This window comes from Cygnus atratus, chromosome 8 (assembly GCF_013377495.2).
Source record: "Cygnus atratus isolate AKBS03 ecotype Queensland, Australia chromosome 8, CAtr_DNAZoo_HiC_assembly, whole genome shotgun sequence".
Taxonomy (NCBI): domain Eukaryota; kingdom Metazoa; phylum Chordata; class Aves; order Anseriformes; family Anatidae; genus Cygnus; species Cygnus atratus.
Window position 1 is genome coordinate 30077931 of NC_066369.1, and position 23268 is coordinate 30101198.

At 39.5% G+C, this 23268-nt stretch overlaps 1 protein-coding gene across 4 annotated transcripts in view; it reads left to right on the top strand.

The window, feature by feature from the left end:
- ATG4C (autophagy related 4C cysteine peptidase) overlaps positions 1-21873 on the top strand; it is a 28465-nt gene extending 6592 nt beyond the window's left edge. For all 4 annotated transcript variants that reach the window (XM_035564466.1, XM_050712200.1, XM_050712201.1 and 1 more), the window contains 7 exons: positions 1626-1956; positions 3887-3957; positions 5450-5586; positions 11295-11373; positions 12042-12118; positions 16419-16538; positions 20624-21873. In XM_035564466.1, the coding sequence (XP_035420359.1) occupies positions 1626-1956; positions 3887-3957; positions 5450-5586; positions 11295-11373; positions 12042-12118; positions 16419-16538; positions 20624-20794 (986 nt within the window). In that variant the 3' untranslated portion in view covers positions 20795-21873. The remainder of the gene's footprint in view (positions 1-1625; positions 1957-3886; positions 3958-5449; positions 5587-11294; positions 11374-12041; positions 12119-16418; positions 16539-20623) is intronic.
- The last annotated feature ends 1395 nt before the right edge of the window (positions 21874-23268 follow it).

Sequence of the window (23268 nt, forward strand, 5' to 3'; positions counted from 1 at the left end):
CTGACTGCAGATATCAAAACATATGAAAATCCTTCTGCTGAGAGAACACAAATCCCTTAAATAAAACTTCTGTTATATGTATATTAAAAAAAAAAAAAAAAGAAAAAGATCAGAAGTCTACCTGTGAGTAGGAGGATGTAACGGCTCATTCTGAAGTAACCCAAAATAAAAAAGCCCCAGATTCATATCTGTAAAATCTACGGTTACAAAGAATTTCTTGCACTGTCCCCCATGAATCCTCATTTGGGAAGTGATCTGGTGATTCCAGAGTGCTGGTATTTCTGTGGCAATCCAAATATGTAGAAAATTGGAGTATGTATGGTCTTTCCGGACTACTTTTCTCATTACGTAGTCTTCTGACAGCTGGTGAATTATCTTTTGGAAAGCTTTTTATGAGGTTTGGGTAGCTTTTTAAACAGATTTAAGTGTTTACATGAAGTTTTTCATTGCCGCTTACTCTTTTCCCAGAGATGTTTTCATTATAGTTTAATGGTATTGTTTCTGTTACAAAGCAAAACTTGCCTGCAGTTACCAGCTGGAATACTCACAGTTCACTGCTGCGTGGAAGGTTCCAGATATCGCTGAGTGATGTTGTAAATAAGTTTTTATTTTAAATATTAAGGCACTGGTAAGTTTACTTTGAAGTGCCTGTGCTCAAGACAGGCTTAAATTTGAAGCTCACAGGACAGGAGTAGCAAGGGCCCTGATGCTGTTACATGGAGCACCTTGTCCTTAGGGGTTGTTCCTTGCTTGGCTGTGGCAGCCTTCCCCACTGCACTCTGGGGTGCTCCCTGCAGGCCTTCAGAATATTTTCTGGCCTAGCAGTAAGTTCACTGTGTTTCAGAGACTTCCTCACGTGCTCCATGTTGCAAATAGTTGTTCAGACCTGTGGGAGAGACTTTGAGTCATCTGACAGGTGAAGCCTTGCTGTTCTCCAGATGTGCTGAACCACCATTATGCTGTTAACAGGAACGAGGCATGTAGGATGATGCATTGTAAGAGAGACCTCTTGCTAGAAATGCATGCTGTAGATACCGTGCTGAATAATAGTTAAACAAGTTCGTCTTGGAAGCTAGGTAAATCTAAGAACTGACAGATGTATTGACTAAAGGAATCTTTGCATTTTTCTGCTGCTCTGCTTTGTGCCAGCAAGCAGCGTTTGTTTTAAATGAGGAATTGCCCACTTTTGCCTTTTTTTAATAACTAACAGACCAGAACAATAAAAACCAGGCTTTGAAGCTTCTTGATTGACTTGAGTAAAACTAAATGGTACTGAATAGCTAACTTTTGTATTTTTAATATGCAAGATTGTTCTGTTCTGTGCCTTGTGGTCAGGTACGTCTTTTATATATTAACTGAGTAACCTACTACACCAGATAGCATAAATAGCTAATAAAATTTACTGTTAGTTGTATTTCTTTTCTCCTGTCATACAGCAGAAAATAAAAGCAAATTATGTTGCAGTTTAGTCCTTTGTTTACGTTTTAGCAGTGACATTTGCATCTTGGTACATAAAGTCCATATTATCGGTCTGAGGAACCTGGGGGGAGAGGGGGGTGTGCTTTGCTGATTATACCAAAAGTTAACAGTAAGCCTAATCTGCATCTTAACATTTCCTGCTGCAGCCTGGGTCTGGCCAGATGCGTTGGACATTGAGAATTCAGATTCTGAATCCTGGACGGCCCATACAGTTAAAAAGCTGACAGCATCATTCGAAGCATCGCTTACAGCAGAAAGAGAACCCAAGATCCTGTCAAACCATCATCGGGGAACACTAAGGAGAAACTGTGGCGACAATGAAATGAGAAATGAAGTTTATCATAGAAAAATAATTTCTTGGTTTGGCGACTCTCCGCTGGCAGCTTTTGGCTTACATCAGCTAATAGAATATGGAAAGAAGTCTGGAAAAATTGCTGGAGATTGGTACGGGCCTGCTGTTGTTGCACACATTTTAAGGTAAAAGTATCTTTATTCTTTGTTGTTATCGTGCCTTGCCCATTACAGGAGAAGCATTTCAACGTGTCATGAGATTACTTGAGCTTAATTGAGCATCTAGCTGTTCATTATTGGCTTTGTAAAATGTCCATATTAGCAGCAATTCTAGAGTTTTTTCAGAGACAGGAATGGAAATAGCAGTAGGTACAGGAATTAAACTCTGAGCCACCGTTCAGTCGTATTTCAGGAAAAAAGCAACATTCCTGTTTTCCTGTACGTTGTGCAGTAAGAGTCCCAAGGTCTCTCCCAAACCTGGGCTTTTAAGTAGCGCTGCATTTAATGAAATGTTCTAAAAACTAACCACTCTTTCAACCTTGGAACATGCATAACATTATAGATTTTTTTTTTTTTTATACTGTAACCTGGGGGCTGTAATGTACTGATAGTGTAATGAAATGTCAGAGCTAAAATTGATGTTTTCAGCATTTCTTTGCACATATCAAATTCTTGTGAAACTGTAAATGTATGGGACTATTAATATTATAATTATATCACAGTAAAAGTAAAGGGTCTGTGACATTCAGTGTGGTTTAAAAAAAAAGTCGAAAGTCAAATTTCTCCATACTGTGTGCCTTTATGTACCATTTCTTTGAATATTACTGATTTGGGGTTTTTTATAGTCATATATACTTACGTTCTTAGCAGATTCCAGTTTACCTATAAACTGAATGACTAAGAAGTCATTTAAGCATCAGAAGTGAAAGTTCCTCTGTTAATCTATGTATGTGTAGAGGGACCAATTTGATAATTAGCATCCAAACATACTCGTCCGAAGTGAAACGAATCGTGAAATGCTCTGATGTGTGTGAGCATACATGCAAATGCACAGAGTGATGTGGCACGTTAGCATTACCTGTGCGTTTTCTTCTATTTTTTTTCCTGATGACAGAAACTGTCAGAATTCTTTTTGCTTGCTTTAAATTTCAGTAGCCTGTTTACCGAATAGATAGCGGGGAAAAAATTTGGCCCAGCATTCCATTTAACGTAAACCCACCGGTGATTTTAAACACCACAGAGCTTTCCGTTCCTAGATCTCCTTTCCCCTTACAGCAGTACTAACAACGTATAGCACTCTCATAACTTGAGAATGGCTGTGTTAAACGATTCCTCAAAATATATTGTGAAATAAAGGGATAGTGACCATTTAATGCAAGCATGTATTGGAGGTCAAAGGCTAATCTTCTATTTTGAACAGTTTAATTTCTTTACAAATGTTGTCCTTGATTGATGGTCATGCTTCAGACTATCTATATACATTTTCTCTTTAGTTTTTAGGTCCATTACTCTTATTCTTTTGAGGATAGTCTAATACTGCAATTATGTCTTTGAAAGTTTTGGTGAAACCCTATAGCCTTTTATGTGCTAGCTTTTATTTCAATAGACATGGGGTGCTAATTTGTGGCTAGTTATATGAACTGAGGTCAACTAGAGATTTATCAAGTTGAAAATAATAATTTTGTCAGCAAATTTAGCCTTTATTATACTGATGCACAAACAAAAATTGCTATAAACTGAAAGAAATTAGGTAGATGAATATGAATTTCATTGTAAGTCAATGTGTGTGTGGTTGTTTTTTTTTTAAATGTGTGTGTGGTTTTTCATTGTTTCTTCTAAATGGCCAGGCACTGTTATCTTTGCTTGGGAAAAAAAACTACCGCCATATATACTGGATCTGGGTATCCAGTGTTATTGTTTGTTTGGTTTTGTTTGTTTTTCAAAATCACCCTCCATCTGTACTGATCTGAAATGGAAGGTGTTTTGAATTTAAAAAAATAAATAAATAAAAAGCAGAACAATTAAAAACAACCTGTTTTTAAAAATGAAATAATATGTGTTTATTTAATGTTAATTTCTCTAAAATTAGAGATGATTGTTTTGTGTTTGTACTTAGAAAAGCTGTTGAAGAAGCCAGAGACCCTGAGCTACGAGGAGTAACAGTCTATGTTGCTCAGGATTGTACAGGTAAATGTTGTGACTATGTAGATTTTTGCAAACATTTTAGATGCTCTTTATGCCTTTCAGTAAGCACTCAACAATGGAGCTATAAAGAAAAAAAATAAATGCAAAAATGGATCCCCAAAATTGAGATTATGTAGACAAAGGGGTTCTTGGTAGGGGCAGGTGTTTGTTCTTTTGTTTGAGAATCGGGCATCACAACTAGAAAGCCTTACACGTTGCTTGTTTGGTTCTTATTAAGATAATGAAATTCGGAATCCAGAAAGAAAACTTCTTACAATCTGCCCGTAATAACTTTTTAATTGAGGAGTCTGAGGATTTAAATTAGTTACTCCTTTTTGTATTCTGTTTCAGTGTTGCTTAAGTAATAAGCTAGTAACAGCTTCCGTATCTTCCTAAAAATAACTACCCCAAGTAATATAAAAATACTTAATTTCAGTTGGAATAGATTTGTTAGTTACATTTTATCTTCTCTTTTACATCACAGGTTTCTTAAAACAAACAAACAAAAAAATATATATATATACACTGTTAAAAAAAAATCTGCACCAGTCTCTTAGAATAGTAACAAGTCATTTTTGCTTTGAGTTCAGAGATGCGAGCAGGATAGCGACCCAGGGCGTGTGGTAACCTTTCCTCTGCTGCAGCGTGGCATTTTAAATAATCAGTAACAGGCAGAGGAGCTTAGAGCCCTGGATGTTCAGGAGCAGAAAATGATGACAAGATAAAATAAACACGTGGTGAAACTTTACAGTAATGACTACAGTCTTTCAAATCCAGCACAGTGCATTACTTTAGTAGCCATGTTTAGCTGCCAGAAATTTTAGTTATATCGTAACCGATCTTGATAGGACAGGAAGGAACAGTGTCTGTGTGTAATCAATCAGACTAGTTTTAAAGAGACACTCTTTAATCATATGCCTCAAACCAGCTTCACCTGACTTGCAATGACAATGAAAACTTACAAAATTCTATTTATTTTTCATTTCTTTGTCCTGGTGATGATTTTCATAACCCTTTTAATTTGGAGGGAATAAGCAGTAATACTGCATTTAAGTTTTTTTCACTCATTTTTCAATGACTGCTTTGTATTAACTTCAGAGAGTGAACATAAATATTAAAATCAGTTATTGTCTTTTTTTCCTTCAATGTGTTTATATTTCTGTTAGTTGTAGGCCTTCAAGTTTTAAATTACTCCTTTTAGAAGAAATTGTGAATAAATATTTATTGTCTCTCTCCTTAACCTACTCCTGCTGCATTTTCCTGGCAATGTGTCTTACCTCAGCAGCAGCTGATTATTATAAGATATTGCTGAAAATAAGGAAGCATAACACTATCTTTTATCAGAGTCGCTCAGGAGTTATATTTCAGGAGGACAGCAATATTTTCAAAGGACTACAAATAGTTTGTCAGACTTAGTGGTGTCATTTTGAAGGTGTGTCTTTTTAAAATCTAGCGGATGTGTCTTAAATATGAATATTTTTGTGTCTCTTTCCAGTCTACAGTTCAGACGTTATTGACAGACAGTGTTCTTGTACGGATTCTGAAAAAACAGACACAAAAGCTGTAATTATATTAGTTCCTGTGAGACTCGGTGGAGAGAGAACAAACACGGACTACTTAGAGTTTGTAAAGGTATGAAATGAGAGTTCAATCATTTTTCAAATCGTAGCACTAGGTGATATGAAAAGAGACTTGACGATGGTAATCTTCTACCTATTAAATGTGTGGTGGTGATTTTACAGTTGAAGGTTGTAAAGTTTGACTTTACAGATTTTAAATTTCCCTATTACAAGATCAGACATAATTGCAGAGCACATGATGTCCCTTGGTAAAGCAGTGAAAACTGTTCTGCTCCTGAAGTAGCTACCTGAAAAGACATTAATGTAGTGGCTTAAATTATAAATGGTAGTTTAGCTACATATGCTGCCAGAGTTGTGCTATAAGTATCAGTCAACGTTTTAAAATATAAATATACCAAACACCTTAATCTATTTTCTTATTTTTTGAAATGTCAAATGGCTTAAGGTTGTTTCTTGTCCGTTCTTACCTTTTTCATTTTCTTCCCCTTATGAGAGAAGATAGCATTTTTTGACACCTTTAGTCATAACTTCCACTATTGTTTCGCTACGTGGACAGTAGGATGAATGCTTCTAAGGACAGTGATGCAGAAGTAGCAAGCAGTCACCACAAATAAAAAAGAACTGGGGGAAAAAAAAACAAAAAGTAAAACTTCAGAAGAAAGGTTTATGCTGTCCTCTTTTTTTTCTAGAGGAGGCTCCACTTACGGAGCTAACGCTTGAAGATGGGCTGTAACACAGTGGACCATCTCCTGCACCTTCAGCACGAGATTATTTGCCTTAGTGAGAGGGGGTTCTCTTAGCCCTGCTGCTTAATCTTTTTCCATGATGCCGTTTATCGTAGGAAATACCGTCTTTAAATTCTATTCTAATTTTTAAAATTGCACACTTTAGTGGTATGTATAAAGTCATAGAGTGACTTGGGTTGGAAGAGGCCTTAAAAATCACCTGCGTCTGGTCCACCCCCCTGCCACGTGCAGGATGCCACCCACCAGATCAGGTTTGTCAAGGCCCCGTCCAACCTGGTCTTGAACACCTCCAGGGATGGGGCATCCACAACCTCTCTGGGCAACCTGTTCCAGTGCCTCGCCACCCTCTGAGTGAAGAATTCCCTCCTAACATCTCATCTAAATCTCCCCTCTTTCAGTTTAAAACCATTCACCCTTGTCCTACCATCTGCCTGAGTAAAAAGTTGCTCTCTGTCTTTTTTTTTTATAAAACAAAACCCCATTAAGTACTGAAAAGCTGCAAAAAGGTCATCCCAGAGCCTTCTCTTTTCCAGGCTGAACAGCCCCAGCTCTTTGTCTTTCTTCGTAGGAGAGGTGCTCCAGCCCTCTGAGCATCCTCATGGCCCTCCTCTGCTCTAACAGCCCCACACCCTTCTTGTGTTGGGGGCTGCAGATCTGGACGCAGTGCTCCAAGTGAGGCCTCATGAGGGCAGAGCAGAGGCGGGCAATCACCTCCCTCCACTGCTGGCCACTTCTCTTTTGGTACAGCCCAGGATGATGCTGGCTCACGTCAAGCTTTTAATCCACCAGATCCCCAAGTCTCTCTCCACAGGGCTGCTCTCCGTGAGTTCTTCTCCCAGTCTGTCCTCATGTCTGGGATTGCCCCAGCACCCTGCGCTTGGACTTCTTGAACCTCATTTGGTTCACATGGGCCAACTTCTCCAGCTTGTTCAGCTCCCTTTGGATGGCATCCCTTCCTCCTGTGTATCGACTGCCCCACTCAGCTTGGTGCCATCTGCAAACTTGCTGAGGGTGCACTCGATCCCACTGTCTCTGTTGTTGATAGAGATATTAAACAGCACTGGTCCCAGACCCCTGAGGGACACCACTCGTCACCTCCACCTGGACACGGAGCCATTGACCACCGCTCTCGGGGGGAGGCCTTCAAGCCAATTCCCGATCCACTGAACAGCCCACCCACTGAACCCCTCTCTCTCCAATTTGGAGATCAGGATGTCGTGTGGGGCCGTGTCAGAGGCCTTACAGAACTCCAGGTAGATGCCATCGGTCAGTCTTCCCTTGTCAACTGACGCAGTCACCCCATCGTACAAGGCCACCACATTGGCCAGGAACAGTTTCTCCTCAGTGAAGCTGTGCTGTCCGGATCTCTCCCTTGTCCTGCAAAATCTGAGAGTCGGTCTTTTCTGTTACATCTTCTATGTTTGTGACCGTTTCACCTCTACAAAATTTCAGGAAAATGTGTTTGGTTTTAATGGTACAGGGAGGCAGAGAGATGAAGCCTTTCATTTAAGTGATGAACTCTTAAATAGCCTTTCTTTCATGATTTTTTTTCCTTATATTTTTAGATTTCTTTTTTCTTTGAAAAGTTTAAATTCTTTTGTGGTTAGTTCCGACAAGTTACAATCAGCCTGTGGTTGTACACATGATCTACAACAACCTTACTGTACTTAGAGCGTAAACTGCAAAAGAGCCTTTGAGTCAGTCACGTCCAGGAAAATACATGGTGCCTTCGCATGTAAGCTAACAAACAGTTGCTTTTGCAACTTTCCTAAGGCTTCCTCAGCTAAAGAAAAGCGGCTCTGGTTCTTTAATGCTGCCTTTTATGACTGGTGGGTGGCAGTGGCTAGTTCTGCCCTGCTTTCTTCAATTTAGCTGCCAAAAGCACTCCTTTTGCCGGAGTGAAATATATTTTCATGGCACCGGGTTTCAAAGCACAGTCACATCATCCCAGTTTGCTTTGCACAGCTGGCCTTACCGAGGTGACTGCTGCTGCTCAGATACCAGGGCTGGGGCTGCCTCTTGCCCTTGCTTGTGATGGAGACTGTGATAAGAGGGCTTTCGATTGCGTGTATCAGTCACTCCGGTCTCCGTCTTGGCTGTTCGCTGAGCAGTGACTGAATTTCTTGGGGTCTGGCTTAAAGTTAAAAATGCAGATTTTACCATGTAGTACAAGAGGTAATTTTTACAAAGGATTTTATATTTATGGATGAAAATTGATAAATATTTTATAATCCAGTTTTACAAGGGAATTTCCATAGATTAAACAGTTATTCATTACTCTAAATAGCTTTGCTCTCTTCCTGTTTCACTGGCAGAGGATGTGTCCTCCTGAGCCATTTCAGCCTTTGCCTCTCATCCGCCTAAACCTTCTGTAAAGTTAAGTCATCAAAGAACGTTTTCTAAAAAAGCCCTCACAGTCATGGTTTAAATAAGCATATCCTCTTAACCTGTATAAACCACAGTGAAGCTGACCTGTTAGCGTCTCAGGTACAACGGTTTTTGTTATGTTACATTATTTTATTACTATATTATTATTACTTTATTGTCTAAGTAGGGAAAAAAAAATATCTCAACAAGAAGCCTTGGCCTTATTAGAACAGGAAATATCAATCATTTTGTTGAGAGAAATGCTCCCTGTTTGGACAACGATAATGTGCTGGTTATAAGTTTAATGGCTGATCTCTTAGAGGAGAGGATGTGGATATGACCGCCAGCTGATGGAGATTTCATTTTAGCTCAAGTGATTGTCTTCTGGATTGCTGTCCCAGTTTGGGCCAGCATCCAAGCTGTGGGCCCAAGATTTGTCTAGTGCCACCAGGAACCCCTGTGGTTTACTGATGTTTAAAGGCTGCTCAGTTTTCGGAGTATTTAATGGTCTTGGGCTTGTTTTATTGGAACAGTTGGGCTCAGCTTTCAGAACTGCTCAGTGTCGGCAAAATTCAGCTCCCTCTGCAGCTGGTAGGATAACTCATGGAGAGCTTTGTTAAGCCAGGACTGAATGCTCACAAAAATCCTAGTAAGTCCTGTGAAGAAACAGAGCCTCGTGAAAGGAAGAGCAGTAGAAATATGTTGGAGGGAAGGGGGAAGGACCTCCGTGCCTACTTTCATTCCTTTGTGGGTACTTACTGTAATAAACCAGGTAAATGAGGAACTCCCAGGTGGTGACACAACCAGGAAAGCAAGTCTTAATGGCAAGTTCCTGGGAAGTGTCAGTTCTACCTCAAATGGGAGGTGATTATCCTTTTTTTTTTTAATTTCCCTTAATTAAAAATAAATAAACAAACCAAACACATAATGGTGGCATCTCTCCATTCTTATAATTTTCACCAGAACCTTTACTGTAAGCGATAACAATAATGCTGCTTTAAGAGCTGATGTATTTTCCTAATACTATTTTCAGAATAATTTTGCTATTGCAGGTTTTGTTTTTGTTTTCTCCTGATAACTTTTTTTAAAATGAGGCACAGGGTATGAGTACGTTTGGTTTCAGTTGGCGGCAGTGGTATGTTTTTGAGTGTTTCTTTGGCATTGGGGCTGTCTTAACGAGAAGCCTTTTGCTTCTCTGGGTGATTGTATTATTTCACTCTAAGAAGGCAAGGCAAGGTCAACGCTGGTCGCCTACAAAGACTGCAAGAGCTTGAGAAGATGAGCAGCGCTGTGGGTCTGACATGCTTGCCCAGAGGCAAACGGGTGGTTTGCGATGCTGCTGCCCCCTGCCATTACCTTGCAAGTCTGGGAGATGCCACCAGCCCTGATGAAGGAGCAGGAGAAGCAAAAGCGCCCGTTCCTCAGCCATGCCACTTCCCCCAAGGGCCTCCAGGCTGTTGAAGTCCGGCGCTGAGCAGGGCGGCTGAGGCTGGACGTGCAGGGAGAGGGCATTGCAGGCAGAGCCGGGGGCAGTAATGTCCTGAACAGCCTCCGCAGAAACCTCAAGAGCTTTTCTATGGTGTTTGTTGCCTGCGACTGCATCCAGAGCTTGTGGGTAACAGGAATTTCAGTCATTTACACTACTGAAATGTTCTTGGCAAAGCTGTGTGCATGCAGGTAGATCCTCCTCCCCAGCACGAGAAGGTGTAGCTGTAAAGTCGCTGTTTCGTTAAATAATGATACGTCTGCTCGGTTTGTATGATAGCACAGACACGTATTACAGTTCCCAACTCTTTACAACGTGAAGGAGCGGAAATACGCTGGCAGCACTCGTGTGACTGTGGCCTGTGGCTCCCCCAACCTTAGTAGCTTAGTCCTTAGTAGCTCCTAGTTGCAACGGCCAGGAGAGTGCATTCCTTCCTCTGCTCCCCCAGATAAAAATGATTCTGGGATTTCATCCCACCTCTCTTTACATCCCCATAGGTGTACTTGTGATGCATTTTTCTCAAAGAGGCGAGCTACTGACGGCTCCAATTCCCTATCTTCATGGTCAGAACATCATAACATTGACGGGCTTTTCTGTTCTCTCTGATCTCGTTCTTTGGGCTGCCGTTTTTAGAGCTGTATTTTCTAGTTCCTGTTGCTTCGACGGCATTTCTCCCTGTGGATGTAAAAGTTCATACCCTGCTCCAGACAGACTTCGACATTTGAATGCAAAAAGAGGAGAGCCTCCAAGGCCCTGGAATGTAAACGTATATAAACTCTATAAATCTGAATATTTTGATATCTTCTGACTATGCAACCTGCGCTCAACTTTTATGACATTGTGTTTTGTCTCCTTCCCCAAAATAATACTGCCGATTCTCTCAATGTATGAGCATCCCAGGAAAAAGGAGAATTTCTCCGTTTCTCTGGAATGTCTGGTAGCAGGCTTTCGCTTTGATCAGCTGTAAGCTTATAAAATTGAGTCAAGTCCCAGAAAATCTGGAAGTCAACTGGTTTTTGTTTTGTTTTGTTTTGTTTGTTTTAAAGGAAAAGAAGGGGAAAATAATTTGCCTAAAAACAGTAAAGTAAGAGCAGATTTTAATTTAGTTTAATGTTTTTTTCTGTTTAACACTGTTCTAATTATTTAATGTTTTGCTTGTAGGGAATTTTAAGCCTTGAGTATTGTGTTGGTATCATTGGTGGCAAACCCAAGCAGTCATATTACTTTGCTGGATTTCAAGGTTAGTGTTTTAATGTTATGTCTCTTCAATATTTTGCTTTAGGAGTTAGGATGTTAATATAGGACCAGTGGGAAATAGCATGATTAAAATAGCAGAATGAGTACCTTATTAATTCATCATATCTACCAAAGTCCAGTCATTTGTCATTTACCTCATACAATAATTGGATTCTGTAAAATGTACATTTAATTTCCCTTGTTGCATAAACAAGGCATGATTTATCCATTTCACCAAACTTCAGGAGCCTTTGCTGTTACTGTCTGGCAGTTCTTATTTACATATTTACATATTTACTTTTTACTAGTTTAAGTGGTGTTAGTTGATGCCTAAATGACAAGCAATATATTCTTCCTGTCAGGATGAAGCAGCACAATGCATTTTTCATATGCAAACTCCAGAATATAATTGTGTGTTTGTAAAAGTAATTTTATCACCAAAAATTAAATGACAGTCTCATCACTTTATAAAAATTCTGCTTATACAAGCATATTTGATTATGCAAAAGTTAATCTGTCCTGCAAAAACCTATGCTTCAGTCAATGAATATCAGCCTGGCAAGCAGTTACTTGCTGGCGTTTTTTTCAGCTTTTCTGCATAGAAATTGGATTGTAAGCAGTGTAATAATAAGGTGTTTTTTGAATTACTTGTCTTCTGTTTTGTCCTTGTAGATGACAGTTTGATTTACATGGATCCTCATTACTGCCAATCTTTTGTAGATGTCAGCATAAAGGATTTCCCTCTTGAGGTAGTATGGATATAGACCTGGCACTGTTTTCTTCCCATATGCATCAAACGCTAATTATTTAGAGATGTTCTAGCTAGCTGCATCTTTATGGTTTTACAGTTACATGTTATTTATCAAAGTTCTGCCCTTCTTTATAGGCCTATAATCAACGGAAATGACCAGAGGTTAAAAATTCAATATGAGGTTTTAATTTTTATTTCATTAACCTTTGTCTGTTTCTTTTCAATGATCGGAAAATCTCAAAACTAGATACCAGTTTACTTACGTATTTTTCCATCAGAGAAAATAGACAGTAGACAATATTTGGAGATCTTAAGTGTGATTTAGTTGGATTTGTATTGGGTTAGTTTATCTTTTTGGTCATGTTTTTATAATTTATTGTAACTTCAAGTTGCAGTGGACATTATTGAGAGAGTTACTGAAGTGTTCAACAGTAGGTGCCTGTAGTCAGTTTGGAACCGGAGTTTATATAGGTTTATCCAGGAATTCTTAATATTTCTGTACTGGAGTAGGTGGTTATTTAAAATGTAATTTTTGCTTCTCACCACTTTGCAGGTCACTTTTATAGCTTCTTACAAGTGAAATTACTAAGGCCGAGCAGTGAGGTTTGTCATTGACTCGATGAACAATACTCAACAATTCTCAACTGTTTCTTTTAACAAGTTTTATTATTATTTTTACTCAAGCTATTCTTATAGAATAGTTGTTTCCAAGAAACTGGCAGGTCTGAAAACATAGTTGCTGGGTTTGTTCTTACTTTCCCATTCTCTAGGCCATGACTTTCTCTGGGTGCATCAAGGTGTAATGGATGTGTCCTTTCAGGCTATGCTTACTTGTTAAAAATCATGCTTTTTAAATTATTTATTTATTTACAGTAGTGTTTTCCCTTTTCTTTAACTTCTTCCCAAATAATTTGCATTGAAAATAGATGGAGCTTAACAGAGGTTATTAAAGGACTGTATTATAAGGACCATGGGAAAACATTATCAGTTGCAGACGAAAGTGCTCAATAGCCACGGTGCTCGCAGTAAAAGCACTCAGTGCCATCCGTACAAACTCTCCTTTTTGATATTGGTGTGGACAAGTTCTGCATGAACTTCCAGGCACCTCAGAGCAGCTCTTCGTGAAGTGTGAAAACATCCACTGCTTAGGACAGCATCAACTGTGCTGGAGCAGAGTTGGTTATTAGTAGTGATTCCTCATGCCAGTGTTCTGTGAAGTTAAGTACTCCTAAACGTGGAAACAGAGCTTCAGAAAAAAAACATACTGCATTTCAATAGGGAAGAGGAATATGTATTTATGTCCACCCCCCTGAAATACTAGTTTCTTAATGTAGGATTCTTGAAAGTTTGCAGTAAAGTCCTGTAAAGAGTGGAAGTCACGGCTCAAGAATGGGGTAGGTGATCTTAAATTGAGTAGTTATGCTTAGAAGGGAAGTCAAACGGTATGTAATCAAATTCTACGTCATCATGGTTTCTGTTTTGTATAGCAGCTACGAGTTAACTTAAACTGAGAGAACAATGGAGGGAACGTCAGTGTTCCCGTCTAGCACTATCATGAAAAGAAAGAACTGTTAACATACCACTTTCAAGGAGGTGATATTTTGAAGTTGATCACAACACCTTAATCAAAATACCATCAAAAAATATCTAGGAAAAGAGATTACATATATCAAAGGGCTTATACAGGGCTAATGTTAAATCCTGGGGCTGACTAAAAGCAAATACTAACATAGATTTCAGTATTTGTGCTTAACAAGATGCCTTAATTGGTGTGACGTATAATGTGGAAATCTTAACGTTCTCTAGGAAATCAGAAGGTTCTACATTAAAAAAAAAAAAAAAAAAAGGGGAACATAATTGCTGATTTAGATTCAGCAAAATGAAAAATAATCCTAGGCAGAAACTTTCATTCTTTTCAGAGATACCGTTGAATTTACCCCGTTGAGGTATTTGGAAGAAGGGTTGCTGAGAGTCCCAGTTCTCTGCTTATTTCGCTACTGCATTGTGGCAGCAGCCAGAGATTATAAGCAAGATCTTTGCCCCTTTAGGCTAATAACCATTGTAAAATACGGTGCCTTCTCTGAAGATTTTACAGTTTAATTGGGTAAGCCAGACAAAAGGTGGGAAGAGCACGGAGATGTAGAGCTGAAGTGACTTCCTTAAGGTCACGCTGGACCTCAGTGGCCAAGCTGCAAAAAGTACACATCTCTTTGACTTCCGTTCCCATGACTAATCCTCCAGATTATGCTGCAGGCTGGCATTAATATGGATTTCCAAATAATAAGGTTTTAAAATGTATTTTGAAGGTACACAAGCTGCCAGCTTGGCTTGATAGCGTCCTAATGCTTTTCTGCAGACAGAAAATATATTGCAATTTAATGCTTGGTGCATTTAATAGTATTATATCTTTGTCCAGAAATGTCAAAAGTAAACAGAAATTGCTTTCTTAGTGTGGATAGTTGCTTGTTAGATTTATCTGTGGGGAGTATTTTCAAAATTGACAAATTGTCCAGAATAAGTTGGAAATCAATCCACTCTGTATTGGCTTCCAGAATCCATTTGTTTGGAGGAGTGGAAAAAAAAAAAAAAAGCCTCTCCACTTCTTTTGTTGTACAGTGATTGGTGTAGCATTAAGAGCACTGCCCTGAACGGTACAGCAGAAGTGTAGTGGGAACGTTGTTGTTGAAATGTGACTGTAAGGCAGAATTCAGTTTGTGCGTTTGATGACCCAGGAATGAATATTCAAGCTGCAACTTCCGCGTAGAAAATCTGAACAGAATTAGGAGAAAAAAAAAAAACAAAAAACAAAAAAAGATAAAAATCAGTCTTGTATAAATACTATTTCTAATCTTTGCTTAGATTTTTTTAGCAGAGGTTTAATGCAAATACCTCTCAGGTTTGTAATCATAAGCAGATAGAAATACCCTTCAACATGTGAAACTCCTGCACTGCCAGATACTCTCCGGGTAGGGAACTAGTGCTGTCGTCTTCTGCACATTGGCTTTTCTGATGAGCCAAAAACAAAAACAAAAACAAAAAAAAAGAATTAAAGATCAAATGGGTTCTAGCCTAAAGACTGCCCGATGTTAGCTGCCGGCGGCTGCTGTTGCTGTACTCAAATCGGATGGCAACAGAGGAGAGGTGGTGGTGCTGGGGCTGTGGCAGCGAGCTGCCCTGGCCCCGCGCTGTGCCAGGAGCTGCGGGCACGCCGCATGCGCTGAGACGGGGAAGGAGCCAGCACGGAGCAGTCACCGGGGAATATGGATCGCCGTGGGAAGTTCAGGAAAAATAAAATCTGCATTTTAGTATGGGGGGCATCTCCGTCGCGGAGCGGTGCCGACCCGGTGTGTTAGCGCGCGTTTGTGGTGCTGAGCAGCTGTAGGAGCAGCGCTCGTGGTGTAACGGGCTGGCGGAGCCGCTGGCCCTGCCTGCTGGCCGCAGAACCGCCGGGACTGCCTCGCAGGTGGTGGCTTCAACCTAGGCAATAATAGCAGACGATGAGCTTCACCAAAACCACAGTCCCTGTAACAAACGAACACGTCATAATGAGGCTAAACGGCACGTTTGTTACCTTTTCTTGCAGCAACTGTGAATGAGAAGTGGAGGGAAGAGTGTTCCGTTTGGTTTTTTTTTTTCCCTTTTGTGCCACGGCTGCTGCTAGTGTCAGTTCACAGCACTGTCAGAGCATAATTGGTCATGGAACGAGATTCCACGTTAGGGAGAAAAATATTTATAAAGCAGGGCATGCTTTTGTTTTTTCATACTTGTGGGCTTTTGTAATACAGTCTTCCTTTTGTGTGTGTGTTTTTTAACCCATTTCATTCACTAAAGGAAAATAGATGAGGTTGGTTTATTCCATTATGCCTCTTTTATAGAGGCTGGGGGAGGGAGAGGGGCAATGGGCGGTGGTAGTAAAGCAGTAATTGTAAGATAGTGCAAAAGCTGTTACAAATTCAATTTGCAGAAGAGCATTCACCTCCTCTGCCTTGGGAATATTCATACAGGGCTGCTTGGAGCGGCGGACCTCTGATGGATTTCAAACTAACGTGGTGCTACGTGCAAGTTTGGTGAACGCAGCACAAACAGCAAGAGGCTGTACACGTGTGGAGAGTCAAATTCCATGAAACCTCTTTGGGTGGGGGTTGGAAGAAACAACTTCAGGAGCATGTGCTGGGGTTTAATACAAGTGATAGGGCGGGTTGGATGTTAAAGCTGTTGGTTAAAGAAAAAGGAAAAAGTAAATGCGTTGCTCTGTACCGTTCCCAACCTTTCCTGTTTTTTAATCTTGCAAATTGCAGTCGTTCCACTGTCCGTCTCCCAAAAAGATGTCATTCAAAAAAATGGATCCGAGCTGTACGATAGGATTTTATTGTAGAACTGTGCAGGACTTTGAGAAGGCTTCTGAAGAAATAACCAAGGTAGGTGTCGAAGTTGCAAAATCAATTCCTCAGCCAGAACAGCATGTGTGCAGTGTGTAGGGGTAAGGGCAGAGGATCAGCGCAGCTTTACTAAATACCAGTAATTCTTTTGTTGATATTTATTGCTGAATTTATAAACGTGAGAAATCCAGATTGTTTTTAATTTCATCTGTTTTTACCAATACATAAAACCCGGGCAGAACCTGAGCTGCGTGTTGTGAGGCTGTCGCTAACGGAGCAAAGTGATGGGCTCAAAACAAAGCCGGAGCCGGGCAGCCAGGATGGCACATGGCAGCTCCACGAGGTGGCACTATTGAAGTGAAAATATTTCTGCAGCCACCCTGCCGAGGTGCTGGAATTACCCGGTACCTGATGAGGAATTTTTAAAAGGCAATAAATCCCTTGGGAAGATTTTTTTTTTTTTTTTAAATGAAAGTATTTGATCAAGCCAAAATTGTATATTATTTCTTGTTAGCATAAGTGCTTTTTCTGATTGCATTTCAATGTAAAGCAGCGTGCTTATGATTTGGTGACAATGTTTGGAAGTTAACGGAGCGGGTATCACCCAGTAAATCTGTCTGATCATGTCCTTCCACTTGAAAAATACAGGTATAGGTTTACCTAGGTCCAAATGTAATTGACTTTTTTTTTCTTGATTATCCCAGCATATGAATATTTGAAGTACAGATTTATTAATATGTTATATTAACTGTGGTAGCCAATAACCATGCTTTGTGATTTTAAAAAAGGTCTTTGAAAGGATTCAGTGGCAGTGAAGGTATTTGTGATACTAATATTCAAACCATAGTACTTACCATAAGTATGCAAGAATTAATGTTTGTACAACATTTTGAATGTCCTGTTAGGCAATGTTAGTATTATAGCTGAAACAGCATTTTAAACTTAGTGCTTGGTATAAGATTTAGTAGATTTTGGCTGATGTTGAAGTTGTTTTTTTCAGTTCTTATACAGAGAGGTAAAAACTTAATTACAAAATCACCTGTGTTGGAAGTTGTTTTTTTTTTTTCCACTTTTCTTTTGAGTTTGGGATGAAGTACATTTCTTCCCCTAATCATCTGCTGTGAAAATAGCCAGGTCTGGTTGAAGTCTTGGAGCTACTCTCCTAGCACTTTGAATAGAAGTTCTTTCATATTGATGACATTATTTTGTATCAACGTATTTCAGACACAGCAAGTTTCATAGCAGAGGAAAGTCTGGGTACAAATACCGTGTGAAAAACATCCTATGATCTTTCAGTCCTTCCTTCGCATCCTTTGTTTTTTCCTTCTCTTCCATTATTTTTCCTTTGTTTGCAATTTGAGTGCTGTAGCTCTCAAACTGCTAGCACAGCGTACTCTCACTATGCCCTGTGTAGGCCAGACTAACAAATTCAGATTCCTGCTGCTTTTGTGTGTTATAAGAGGTGGGAGGAAAGATTTTGCTTTTGTTGTGTGAGGATAAACCTGATGAGGCATTTATTCAGTGATAGAGAAATTTGAAATCAAGGGCCCAAATTGAGTGAATGGTGAAAAATCCATCCAAATTACATTCTGTAGTTGCTAGTTAGGTAGCTGTTGTTAAGCAGTTTAATAATACTTGGAATTAAATAGTCAATAGATTTACTTCCAGCATGAATACCCAGAAGGCATGGCCACTCCTGCCTGGCTTCTTGGCTCCACGTGGCACATCCAGGAGGTCAGCAAGAAGCTCCAGTCCTGCACAGCACCGGGGAAAGAAGGCTCTGCCTCTCCCTGGCTGCAGCCTCTGCTGCTGCTTTACTGCATTACCTGATACCAGCCTTGCCTTTCTGCTAATGCAGTGAATTGTTCCCTTACCAAAATCCATGGCTGCAAATGAATAATCCACTTGGGCCGAACTGCGCTTTGCTGTGTGTAGCCCAGGTTCTTAGCAGAAGTGGAAAGTTCTCTGAAGAACTGAACTGACTGAGTATTGAACTTGGATGCAGCCCAGTACAAAAATGAATTATTGCAGTGGCAACAGTGTCAGTCCTGTCTAACACGGAAATCCTAAAAATATTGATGTTTTATTAAATAAGCTGTAGAAATCATCACAGTGTTGCCTAAAGAACTTGCAAGTGAAACAGATCTGTCCAATGGTGTTCTTTATTAGAGAATTATTATACTAAGTTATGGCCCAGGGTCCAACACTTGGTCACTTAGTATTACATAGGATATCCCCGGCAAAACTAGGAGCAGAAACCATGTTTCTGGAGTTTGTTCACCAGCTTTGCCTAGGGTAATTTCAGCTGTAATATAAATGTCATAGGTCTGTATTCTTAATTTTTGCACCGATATCATGAACCAATCTCATCCATGGAGCTTCAAAACTGCTGGGTGTGAAGTACTCTTAAAAAGCTGGACTTTGGAAAATGCCCTCTTTGGTGCTTTCTCAAAGTCATAAAGTACATAGTTTTGGACAATTTACTTTTTATAAAATAAATGGAACTTAGTAGGTAAAATCAGGTATTTATTACCTGCGATCACTGAGTGAGATGTAGCTTGATAATCATTGCAGTGACCACTCAGCTCCTGCTTGTCGGGCTAGTTGATGTATTTAGTAGTTCATCGCCTCCCTGGGTAACTGGAGAGGGATGTTCCTGGCACTGTAGGAAGGGCGCTTCGGGGAAGTTCAACAGACAGCAGCAGTGTCGCTGCAGGTGTGTTGCTGTCCTCATCTGGAGGGACCATCTTTAAAGGTGCTCTCCATGAGTGTGTGGCTTCCCGAGACGCAGTATTTGGGTAAGTTTTCTGTTGCAGATTTGCAGTTAGGAGCTGGTGTGAGTCCAGCCATCCACTTCACAGACCTGCAAACAGCCTTCATATGGCTCCAAATTTTGGTTCTTCCTAGCCCAGCTTGTATTCAACCCCTAGAAATGAGAGGCTTTGCATCCAGCTATCTAGTCTTGCAAGACTCACAAGTGCTTTCTTTCCAGACTAGCATTTTTCCTTTCTTCCACAAATACTTGTTATTATTCTTTGCTTTTGCTTGTTACTATGTGTATGTCTTTTCTGTATCTCTTTTCCCTTTTCCCAGGTTTCACATCAAAAGAACCAAATGCAGTTAAAGTAGACTAGAGTGAAGGGGAAAATTTCAGACCACAGTAAAAATCAAGGAATCTGTGTGGTGGTATTTTTTCTTTCCAGCCTTCTGATCGTTTCTTTAAAAATAGTTCCTGCTCTTTAAAGATTTTTTTTCTGCTTTACATTAAGTGTTTCTCCTTAAAACAATGTTTAGAGATTTTAGTTCCACACAGCGGATACCTGTAGGCTAGTGTAGTTCTGCATGTCACTGCATCACTGTACGCTGAGATGTTTTTTCAAAGCAGGTAAGAAATAAAGAGATGAATAAAATGAGTGAACAGTTGTCTAAAACTGCCTGAAAAGTGGAAATGACTGTCAGTATTTGGAGGATTAGTATCTGCTACTAAATGTAGCTGGTGTGATGGTGTTTGTTTAAGTTTTTATCGTTTCCTACTACCCTCATCCTACATGCTCAGTTCTCTTATTTATAAATGTAGATTTTGGTGCCCTAGTTACCACAGCCTGTTATCATTGTCAATGCATTTTTAACAATGTGCTCTTGTTTGGCTTATTTAGGTGTGCATGTTTATGCTTTTATTCAAAGCGTTGACAATTGTACATAGTGGTTCTACAACAAAAATACCTCTTGAGTTTAGGTGCTCCAGAATTCGTACCCGTGTCTGAAGAGAGTGTTATGGGCATTAACTGTTTTGTAGATAAATATATTTTAATCTTCTTACAAGATCTTGAGCTGCACTGAAGCAATCTGCATTCTGTATGTAGAGGTGATCTGTATGAACAAGTTGCAGGGTTAGGCATAAAATTGTAAATGGAGCTATTCGCTGTCTGAAGGAGAAGAAATAGAAGTAGATGTTTCTTTCAAAGGAGGAGGAGATGTTTAGATTGTGCAATGCTTTTGTTTTAATATGATGAAATAAAAAATGCATTTTTCATTTTACAGTCATAATTAGATCAATATTGCTGCTTACTGTATTTCTTCAAATCCAGTTTAACATTTTATCTGGTATGTGTTCTACATTGTAGATGCTGAAATCTTCATCTAAGGAGAAATACCCCTTGTTTACTTTTGTAAAGGGTCATTCTAGAGACTATGACTTTGCTTCCAGTCCACTCCGTGAGGAAAATGACCTTTTCTCTGAGGATGAAAAGAAAAGATTAAAAAGATTTAGTACAGAGGAGTTTGTCTTGCTTTAAGGACATTTTACACTAGATTATTGGCAGCTGTCCAGGAGAACACTTGCCTTTTTTTAAAAAAAAATAAGTGTCCTCCTCTTCCAGAAAGGCTAGCTGTGCTGAAATTGGTCTATTTTCATAAAGATGATAATGTTTTATATGTTAATAGTCTTTAAAATGTCATTTATAAATGTACTTACTAATTATTTTTGTTCACTACTAGTTGGATGAGTGTAATGTCGCATCGTGCTAGTGAAGATAGATGGCATTGTTTAGAGGCAGGTGTGCTGAAATGTGCCTGCGTCCTGGTCTCGCCCTCTGAAAAAGCTGGGCTGGCCGTAAACCTGAATGTGATCCTAGGGTTGTTTCGGTCCAGGACGAATCCTGAGCAGAGGTTGTCGAATACGTGTTGGTTTTATGCCATGGGCACATATCTGTGGGTTTTGAGACCATCTTATTTCTGTTTGTAAGCAAAATTTGAGTAATCCTTGTTGTAAGGGTAGAACTCTAACCTGTTTCACTTCCTAAGCCCAAATAATAGTTAATATGGTAATTGCAACATACCTCTCTTCCACTGCGCTGCCCAGGATGTAAGTTTGATATATCAGAAGTAATTGCCAGTTGCAATACTGATATAATGATATAGGCTGAATTGTGAGTTAAGATACTATTTAGCAGTATGATTTTATAATGGTTTCTCATTAAGCCAGCTTTGGAACCTTAATTTGAGGAGTGAAGATAAAGTATTACCTTGCCCACAATTTTTAAAGGTTATACTATTAAATTAACTGCAACCAATCAAAGCAGCTAAAAAACAATTATTAGAAAGGAGTGGTGTTTGTTTCCTGTTTCAGCTATTATAATGTTGAGGCTTCTTTCCTACTAGCGCAGCTTTTAGATCAAAGCAAATGGGGTCTGGATGTTTAAAATTTTGGGGTGTGAATTTTTTTTGATATATTATTACTGTACAAATGATTACTTGATGGTGTGTGTTCTCAAATTGCAAAGAAATGTACATAAATAGTTTCGTGTTTTAACAAATGCAATATTTAAACTATGTATTAACACTGCTTGAAAAATAAAAGGCGTGAAAACATTAACTGCATGTGCCTTCTTTATTAATACCAGGTCCTCTAAGAGTGAATGTAATCCCACATCTAAAAAAAAATTAAGGTGCGAATACTCTGTTTATGTGTAATAAAGACAAATTTTATTGTTGTGATGTAAACCAAATATTAACCCATTCTAAGTGCCATTCAGGCACAGAAGACACAAATGTGATGCTTATTTGGATAGACAATGTGTACACATTAAAATACCTTCTTTCCTTTTCTCAGAAAAAAGTGACTAATAGCTAGATGTCAGGCAGAGCTAAATCATGTATACACGTCAGAGTTGGGGTGTGCATCTTCAGGTGTTAATTGAATATCCTGAAAAGCCAAAATGAGATTATTTGTGGTTTCACTTGTTCTCAGGAAAAACAAACAAACAAAACAACAACAGCAGAAGCCACATACATCATTTGTCTGAATTAATAACCTCTGCACTGTTAGATCACACTAATAATTGGCACGGTATTTTTGTATGCTGCATGTGTATGTGAGGACGTTCAGATTGGATCTTACTTAGTATTTTTCATTAATAGCCCAGAAGAGGGAGTAAACAACGTATTTATGGAATTTAGATGTCAAAATGAGGGGAATTGTGAATGTCAGTGAGAACTAGAAAATAGAAGACTTCTGTTTAGTGAAGCTCAAGTTAATGTAGCTCTAGCAAAGATAATGCAAAACTGTCGAGTGGTTCCTTTGGGTAACAGTGGAGAGGAAATTACACATAAAGTTGTACTTTGCTTTCCCATTTAAGAACCAAAAATGCAGTTCTATGCTGCATCACTAAAAGCTGTCACGGAGCGGGGGGATACATTTGGCATAATCTGGTCTCACTGATGCTCTCCTGTCTGCTTACCTTTCCGTGAGGAAGGCATTAACTAATTAAAGGTCGCAGAAGAACAGTAAAAATGATCGGGAGCCTGCGGGGACGGATTTAAGGAAGATAAACTTGGAGCTCTGGGCCTTTGTTAGGCTGTGGCTGAAGAGAGCTCAGGGTGAGAGGGAAGCAGGACAGTTTACAAATGCACGCTCTGCCTGCGCTGCTGAGGAGGAGAGGAGTTGGAGGGAACAGCAAGAGGCCGTACATCTTCGGCAGAGGGGAAGACAGTCAAGGAAAAGCTTCCTAGAGGGGAATGCCAGGCTGTGTAATAATCTCGCGCAGCAGCGTTGGAAGTCTTATCGTGTCAGGCTGTTAAGAAGCAGACTGGCCCAAAGGCTAACAAATGCACAGTAAAGAGCAATCCTGCTTTCAGCGCATTAGTTGAATCAATAACGTCTTTCCCATTTACAACTTCTGTTGTTGTAGTAATAATAATAAAATGTGAAAAGCTTTAGAGGCTTTAAAGCAGGGGAGTCTGCAATATTTGTAATGAAGTTGAGAGCGGC